General features: G+C 40.1%; 1 protein-coding gene across 1 annotated transcript in view; it reads right to left on the bottom strand.

The window, feature by feature from the left end:
- Positions 1-487: 487 nt before the first annotated feature.
- AKR1D1 (aldo-keto reductase family 1 member D1) overlaps positions 488-8,787 on the bottom strand; it is a 38,915-nt gene continuing 30,615 nt past the window's right edge. The window contains exons 7-9 of the mRNA XM_046668870.1: positions 8,329-8,494; positions 3,741-3,823; positions 488-1,542 (exon numbers count right to left, since the gene is read on the bottom strand). Of these exons, the coding sequence (XP_046524826.1) occupies positions 1,500-1,542; positions 3,741-3,823; positions 8,329-8,494 (292 nt within the window). The 3' untranslated portion in view covers positions 488-1,499. The remainder of the gene's footprint in view (positions 1,543-3,740; positions 3,824-8,328; positions 8,495-8,787) is intronic.

The following is an 8,787-nucleotide window of genomic DNA, read 5'->3' as shown; positions in this document are numbered from 1 at the left end:
AGTTGTTTTTGAAGTGATCATTTCTCAGAAATGTATGTTTTCTAGTCATTGAAGATTGTCTATAAACAGTCGGTCTTGCACAAATATAATTTTTGAAGAACTCTCTTGCTCTGTGAGAAAGACTTCATGTGAATGAATAGAATATATTGCTTTAGTGAAACTGAAAATGGGTACATCTCTACCTATTTTCTACATCTATTTCCATATATCTATTGTGGAATTCTAATAATCTTCTTATTCACTTAAAAAATTTACATACAGTAAAATTACCAGTGTTCTTTTGAACTTGCTACTTTCTCAAAATTCACAGTTATCCTAATAACATTTTCAAAATCTTCAGAAGAATAATTTTTTAAAACTTCTTTTTTTATTTTGATGAAGATCAGTCCTGAGCTAACATCTGCTGCCAATCCTCCTCTTTTTGCTGAGGAAGGCTGGCCCTGAGCTAACATCCGTGCCCATCTTCCTCTACTTTATATGTGGGACGTCTACCACAGCATGGCGTGCCAAGCAGTGCCATGTCCGCACCCCGGATCCGAACCGGCAAACCCCAGGCCGCCGAAGTGGAACGTGCACACTTAACTCCTGCACCACCGGGCTGGCCCCTAAAACTTCTTTTTTCAATATGTTTCCTAAAGCCTCCTTTTTAAATGCCTTCTTTTAAAACAGTCATCTTTGGACTGTTTACGATACAAGGCTTTATTTGTGTATGTTGGTTGTCTCAAGCCACTTTGTATAACGGTGGCCCTGTGATGAATGGGGGCAAGAGTGACAGTCAGTGCGAGTATGATTCACCAGTCAGGTTGGAGCTCAGGCCCTTTAAAGCATGCAAGAGGAAACCAGCAATTATCTGTTCCTCAAGCTAGGTAAAAACTAAGCAAATGTACATTGGGTGGAAACAGACAACAACTAAGTCACAATGGCTTTGCTGACTGCTGTGGTATTTAATTAGCTTTATTGTAAGACCCTTCTGCACTTAGCTCTTGCTCTCTCCTCAAGGTGCAGCAAATCACTGCCTTGTTAATAATGCACGCGTGGATCTTATCTTGGCTGTGTCTGTCTTACAGTCAGTCGTCCAAACCATCAAGGCCACTGCCAGCACACTGGCATGTGGCAGCTCTCCACCCTCTTTTTTGCCCTGTTAAGTACTAACAAACTCAGGCTACCAGTGGTAGTACCCGATTCAGGTTATTTATCTTCATATGTTGCCTCTGAAGTCTTTTCTAAAGCCTGATGTTTTTCTGTCTGGGAACCCAGAAGACACTGATCTAATAAAATCTTAACTGATAATTTCTAATAATTATTTCAACAGATTTAAACATTTTTTTTCTGCAACATAGCTAGGTCAAAGTCACTTACACTACCCAAAAGTAATCGTTTCCATCACCACTTCATCTGAGGATAGGAAAATGCCGTTCATTTCCACATCTGGCGGAACCACCCAGCCAAAGGTCTTGGCGCACATGGGAGGGAAAAAGCAGTTCAGAAGCTCCCTGAAGTCAGTATTCCTCATGAAATGGGTATTCGGGGTGATCACGCCACCTGCCAAAACAATTTCCCAAAGGGAAAAGGTTCACTCCTTTGACAGTTTCACTGCCTGCCCCCTCCTCTCTTATGCATTCCCTTCTATTTCTCACCCACTCTCCTCCTCTGTTTTTCCTCAAGTGAGCACCTTTTAGTGAAACCCTGGGCAGCACCCTGGGTGTAAGTGCGTGTGTTAGGGGAGGCGGATTGCCTCCACTTCAACATTTTGCTCAGAACAAAACACAGGAGGTAAGCAATGCCTGCCTATATTTCCAGGCCTCATCCCGGCTCCTTCCTCTATTCTGCTCTCCTGATACAGGCTGCCTCCCATTTCAGTGAACTACATAGGCGCTTCTCTTCAAAGCTCTGTTGCCAGTCAGTGTCACCCTCTTCTGCTCAGAGTTTTTACTTGCCCTTCTCACTAGGCCCCCTGAGAACTGAAAGTTTGAGGTCTATAAAGGTGATGACAGCAGAGTAAGTTTCCTTGATGATGATGATGGTGGGGGTGGTAAGGATGAACCTCTCTCTTAAACGATGGTGAAACAGTCTATAAAAGGATGAACGTGTGTGTGCCTGTCATGGAACGTATCTAAGATTCAGTTCTCTGCAAGTACTATGAGCTTTAAATCAAAATATAAAACCAAAAAATGGTTCTCAAATGTCAAAGATCAATTGGATGAAAAATAGAGAAGAACCATGGCCCCATATCCCTAAATCAGACATTTTTTTTGAAGAATGGGGCCTAATCTTTCTTTTTCTTGCTGATTTTTCAAGTTATTTCCTGGTACAGTGAGTTATTTTCCCAGTGTTGCTATAATTAGGTATTAAATATGTCGTGTCAAACCAAATAATGTCACCAACTGTAAAAAAGTCAGTACATTGGTGGATTGACTATATCTTACTATCTCTTCTTAATTTAATGTTATTTATTCAGTAGAAATCATTTATCTTCAAGAGCTATTAATTAACCTAGAAGTGTAGGTTAGTGCTGAGTTGGTGTTCACTCTTATTCTTGAGGCTAGGTAGTGCCTTTTGATGTTGAGTAATTCTTTCCGCTGGAAAATTTACATTAGAAAGCTGTTTTATTCATTTAGAAATTGATTCAGAAATTTGGTATTAGCACAGTCAGAGCGCTTTCTGACTCGTGAAAAGTAGTGGGGCCAATAAGATAAGTGTCTAAACTATACAAACCATCTTAATGAGCATTTTCTAAACATTCACGAAAAAGAAGATTGCAACAAGATGATGACTATCCAGGTGACGTGAAGAACTGGAAATACTAATAAAGAATGATTAAGAAGAAAAAAATGTGTCTGTATTTATACAAATATATGTGTGTGTGTGTATACGTATGAACTATATTCTTTTTTTATTTTAAAGGACCTGTAATATTTAGAGAATAAAGGGCTACTTCATTGATTAGCTGAATTTGGCAACATTTTGAAGGAGTGTAAGGAATTTTGCTTGTGGGAAGTCAGCTAATAGGTGGAGCTGGAAGCTCCAAATCTTATAGGCAAGCATGTGTCTAAAACTCTAGGTTCTTGGCTCTCAACCTGGTGCTCTTTCTTCCATGCTCTCATGCCTGTCTCCTAGTAATTGTTTTTTTATTGATAACTTTGCTCTAATTTGTACATCACTTTTATTTTTTTATTTTTCCTTCTTCTCCCCAAAGCCCCTCAGTACATAGTTGTATATTTTACCTATGGGTCCTTCTAGTCGTGGCATATGGGACGCTGCCTCAGCATGGCCTGATGAGCAGGGCTAGGTCCACACCCAGGATTCGAACCGGCAAAATCCCGGGCTGCCGAAGCAGAGCGCGCCAACTCAACCACTCGGCCAGGGGCCCAGCCCCACATCACTTTTATTTTTAGGAAGAAATACATATATTGTTTGAATAATTGTGCCACTCTTGTATTAACATTTGTACACTATGGCTTAATTCTCCTCAAGGTCTTTAGCCTGCCATACCTTAACCTAAGTCATGAGATGTTATATAAATGCCAGAAATCTTCTTTTAAATAAAAACGTGAATTTGTAGGAAGCTCCTAGCACGGATGTAATTCAACTAGACCTGTTTGATATTCAGAATATGCTGCCTGCTGGCCATGACCCTTGTACTTTCTGTGGACAGAGGTGTGGTTCATAAGATCTCTGTTGGTTGTTTGACATTCTAACACCACCGGTCAGCGCCTGATTAATGATCCCCCAGAACTCACATGAGCATTTCCACGAAGCGGACATTTTTATTCAAGGCTTCAATGTCCTGCATTTCTTTTTCAGTGAGAGAAAAGTCAAAGATCTGAAATAGAAATAAAAGACAGATACTTATAATGGTAGACGATGGGTCAAGCTTGGGATGAGGGAGTGGGGCCAGCAGTGGGAGCCCTTCAAAGATTTATGAACATCTCTGTAAATATTTAAGAGCAGTTGAACTAGTTGAACTGACGTGGAGTTGGAATGCTCTTCTGCCCTTTGTCTTTAAGATAATCCTGCTGGGGACATCTTGCAAGAAATCCCAAATGCTCTGAAACAACATATATTCATGTTACTGGCTCTTGGTTAATATCAGCCCTGATATTGGTTCCCCGACAGTGAACCCAGCATGCATGGGGTTAAAACTAAAAGCACACATTCCCAGTTCCCTGGGTCTTTAGTCACACTCATATGTAAATGTTTGTTTCTTTAACCTCTGACTCCTTGAGCTTTACAACCAGATAGAAGTTACAAATTGTTAAAGTCCAAATGGCCTCAAGCTGGGCTCCCGCTAAAGTTGTGGCTATCACAGGATCCTGAAGCTCTTTTACAGAGAAACTAAGGTCCAGAGAATATCTGGAAACTGAAGCTTCCCAGGCCCAACTCCTCAGCTTCCTGACATCAGTCTGCCTTCCACAATGGAGATAAACAGCCAAGGACACTCATCTGAGAAATCCTTTGTCTCCTCTGCTGGAAGCAGCCCCAGACATAGGCAGATGGGAAAATGCTGACCAGGAAGGCCACAGCTCCCCTCCCCTACCTAAAACCCCAAATAAAAACCCCTACCCATTTCTTAACAGGAAGCTAGCAATTCTTCAGGCACTAGCCCTTGCTTTTCTCCCTCAGTCTGGCAAAGCAAAGCTTTCCTTTTTCACTCAAGACTCTGTTCTCATTATTTGGATTGGCATCGGGACCAGAAACTGAATTTTCAGTAACATTCTGACATCTGAAATTCCAAGAGTAAAGAATTCCTATCGTTTCTGGATAAGATGCTGAACTTAGATTCTGGACTATGGCCTTCAAACACTTTTTCTTTTAAATATTCCCTAGTCTCTAAATTTGTTATGTAATTTTTAAACTTTTAATTTGCTTTATCTTTTTTTTTTAAGAAGGTCTCTCCTTTTTCTTTTAAAGATTTTATTTTTCCTTTTTCTCCCCAAAGCTGCCCAGTACATAATTGTGTATTTTTAGTTGTGGGTCCTTCTAGTTGTGGCATGTGGGATGCTCCCTCAACATGACCTGATGAGTGGTGCCATGTCCATGCCCAGGATTCAAACCAGCAAAACCCTGGGCCGCTGAAGCAGAGGTACATGAACTTAACTGCTTGGCCATGGGGCTGGCCCCTGCTTTGTTTTATCTTAATCCTCTCTCTCATCATTTTTAATGTCTCTTCTTCTACCTTTTAACTCTAATTACATTTTCATTGTTTTAATTTTTCTTAGGTTGTACACGTTATACTCTGGTTTTATTTTATTTTTTAATTTTTTTTGAGGAAGATTAGCCCTGAGCTAACATCCGTGCCCATCTTCCTCTACTTTATATGTGGGACGCCTACTATAGCATGGCTTGCCAAGCGGTACCATGTCTGCACCTGGGATCCGAACTAGCAAACCCCAGGCCACCAAAGCAGAAAGTGCACACTTAACCGCTGTGCCACTGGGCAGGCCCCAGATACACTCTGGTTTTACAATTGTCCTTTATTAACATTTTCAAATTTTATTTTAGCTTATTTATATTCTTAATGTTTGGCTTCTCTATCTGTAATATATCTTCTCTTTATTGTTTTATCTTTCTATCCCTTAACTTTTATTTTAGTATATTTAACCATTTACAAATTTTCATTCTCTAAGTAATACATAAATATATGTTCTCTGTAAAGAGATGAAGCGGTACAGAAGTGCATGGACGCGTGTGGATAAAAAGCGAAAGTTCCTCTTCTTACCCACCAACTATCCCTCTTCCCAGATATTCCTTCCAAACACTGAACACACTGAGAGCAAAATGCAATCATTGTATCCTGTCTTTATTTTTCTGAAAATTCTCTCATTCACGCAGTCTTGCTGATCTTTTCTGTCAAAATATATAGACAGATTATATTCATTTAACCGCTGCATCCATGTAACACAATCTGCTCAATCATCCCCCACGGATTACTTCTAAGTGCTCTTTTCAGGGAGCCCTTTCTTTCATCATTTATCATCCAAGTATTGTGTAAGGAATCAAAAGTTTTCGGGGCCAGCCCAGTGGCGCAGCGGTTAAGTTCACACGTTCCTCTTTGGCGGCCTGAGATTCGCTGGTTTGGATCCTGGCTGTGGACATGGCACCGCTTGGCAAGCCGTGCTGTGGTAGGCATCCCACGTATAAAAGTAGAGGAAGATGGGCATGGATGTTAGCTCAGGGCCAGGCTTCCTCAGCAAAAGAGAGGGGGTCTGGCAGTAGTTAGCTCAGGGCTAATCTTCCTCAAAAAAAAAAAAAAAAAATCTCTTTCAGATGAAGCCCTCTGAAATTTTACGAAAATTATTCTCTTTATGATCACAGTGCAAAAACCTCTGGGAAGAAGAAGATGTCATGTTGTGTTATCCCATAGTTTTGTCAAGCATATTTTAAAAAATCAGCTCTGATTCACTGTTTCTTCTAAGATTTAGTGCACGTATGCAATTGTTACCTAAATTTTGTTGAATATAAAGATAAGTAAAATTACTTTCATAATTCTGTTTCAATTTTAAGATAAACTTCCAAATTGCCCTTCCTCCATTATTTCTATACGGTTTTTCCTTATTTTATGTGGATTGATTTTCAGTTGTCTTTCTATTTTCATGGCTCAAATGATCCTAAGTGAGTGAGAATCTCATATCACAAAACTGAGCGCCTGATATCCCCCTCACGAAACCTGCGTCTCTTCTAGTAAATGTTTCAAGAAGAGAGTGTTAACTGTATTAAACGCTGTTGAAAGATGTAATAGTACTGGGACTGAGAACTAATTGTTGGATCTAGCAATGTGGAGGTCACTGGTAACCCTGACGAGAGCTGTGTCAGTGGGATGGTCAGGGTGAAATAACAGAATCCATTTTTTCATTTTATGAACTTCCCTTCCCCCACCTTGTGAGGTGTTTGCCCCATGACCTCACCTCCTCCAGGTCAGGAATAGGGATGCAGCCCAGGGAGTCAATCAAGACACCTGCTCACTGGACACCATGATTAATATGGGGGTGGCCAATGACCTACAAAGGAATAATTGGGGATTGACAGAGACCCCAACAGATGCTTTTATCTGTGGTCATCTTTTCTGAATGTGAGTAATAGATTAGCCCGGACTGTTTGTGCCACCATGTGGAGAGAGAGAGAGAGTGAAAGAGAGAGAGAAAGAGAACTCAATCCTTTTATAAATCACTTGAATCCTTGTGTCCAGTCATGTATGACCTAGCTGTGGACTTTCTAGTTATATGAGCCAGTAAACTATGTTTCTTTTTCTTGGCTAAACTTGAGTTGCGTTCTGTCACGTGGTAGCAAAAAAGCCATGAAGATAAATTGTCTAATAGCGTGGGTATCTTCCCATGTCAGTACTTACGTTTTCACTTTATGATTTTTAAATGGCTATATAATATTTCACTGTAATTGTAATATATCATAATTTGTTTTAAACATTCTATTGTAGATTGTTTCCAGTTTTTTTAAATGATAAGTAATGCCATAAACATCTATGTACGTGTACATGTGTGTGCAAATACCTCTGGATAAGATTGTTGGGTCAATGGATACGTGCATTTGAATTTTGATCGATCTGGAAAAATGGCATTCTCCTTCCCCAAATTTTATGGCAGTTAGTGTTTCTAACAGCAGTATTTGAAAGTGCCTATTTTCCCACGCATCATCAACATTCTCATCATTTTTCTATCCGAGGGGATTAAATACTATCTCATTTTTATCTTAATTGGGAATAAGAGAAAAAACAACCTACTTCTGAAATTTAACTTATTACCCGATGGGCAATTCATTGACTTTACATGGTACTTTACCATGGCTGTATTTATTTAGCAGATTAGTCTTTAGGAGTACCAGAGTATATTAATCGCTCATTTGTCCAGTGGCCTCTTTTCTCACCTGTAAGTTACGATGCAGAATATAGATTACTTATAGAAGGGATAAAGGCAATTAGTATTCGTGTAATCTAAATGACCCTCTTGAATAATTTCCAACTTTGTCCCCAACTTTTACCAGAGTCATTAAGGTGGAAAGTTAGCTATTGCAAATTTCAAATTTTACTCTTTCTTTTCCTGCTGTGCTGGCCGTGAAGTGAGTGGGTAGTGGTGGACAGGTAAGGGAACAGAAGAAATAAGGCAACGAGGTAATGTACAAGCAGCAAAGCAATCCCGAAGTACTGAGAATTGTTTTAAATTCAGCTAAAATTAAATCCAGATACGGGCAGAGTGGGTCGGGGCGCTGGTATAAGATGAAATATGAAGGCATTACAAGTTTCCTATTAATCTGAACAGAAAATTCTCTAAATAAAAAATACTCTATTTTTTACATTTGCAGAAGCAGTTCTCTTACCTGAAAGTTTTCTTTGATCCTTTCAGAGTTAAAGCTTTTAGGAATGACTACCACTCCTCGCTGGATGTTGAAACGCAAAGCAACTTGAGCTGCTGTTTTATTATACTTTTTCCCCAGTGAGTTGAGAAGTGCATCCTTTAACAAAGGTGGGGAAGATAAATTCACCCTTTAAAAAAATCAAAACATGCATCGTATTCAGCTCAAGTAATGAGAAGCAATGGTTGATCACTCACTCTCCTCCCTTATCTCCCCATTCACCTGGCCTCCTACCAGGACACTTCAGGTCACCTCTAACCTCTTTCTCTGAGTGCAGAGTACTGGATGAAGAGTCGCTTTTAGTATGGGAAGATGAAGAGAGGCAAGTTTAGGGTCAGCCCGGTGGTGTAGTGGTTAAGTTCATGCGCTCCACTTCAGTGACCCGGGTTTCGCAGGTTCAGATCCCGGGTGTGGACCTAGCAC

Source organism: Equus quagga, chromosome 8 (assembly GCF_021613505.1).
Source record: "Equus quagga isolate Etosha38 chromosome 8, UCLA_HA_Equagga_1.0, whole genome shotgun sequence".
Classification (NCBI taxonomy): domain Eukaryota; kingdom Metazoa; phylum Chordata; class Mammalia; order Perissodactyla; family Equidae; genus Equus; species Equus quagga.
This window is presented reverse-complemented; position numbering and strand designations above follow the sequence as displayed.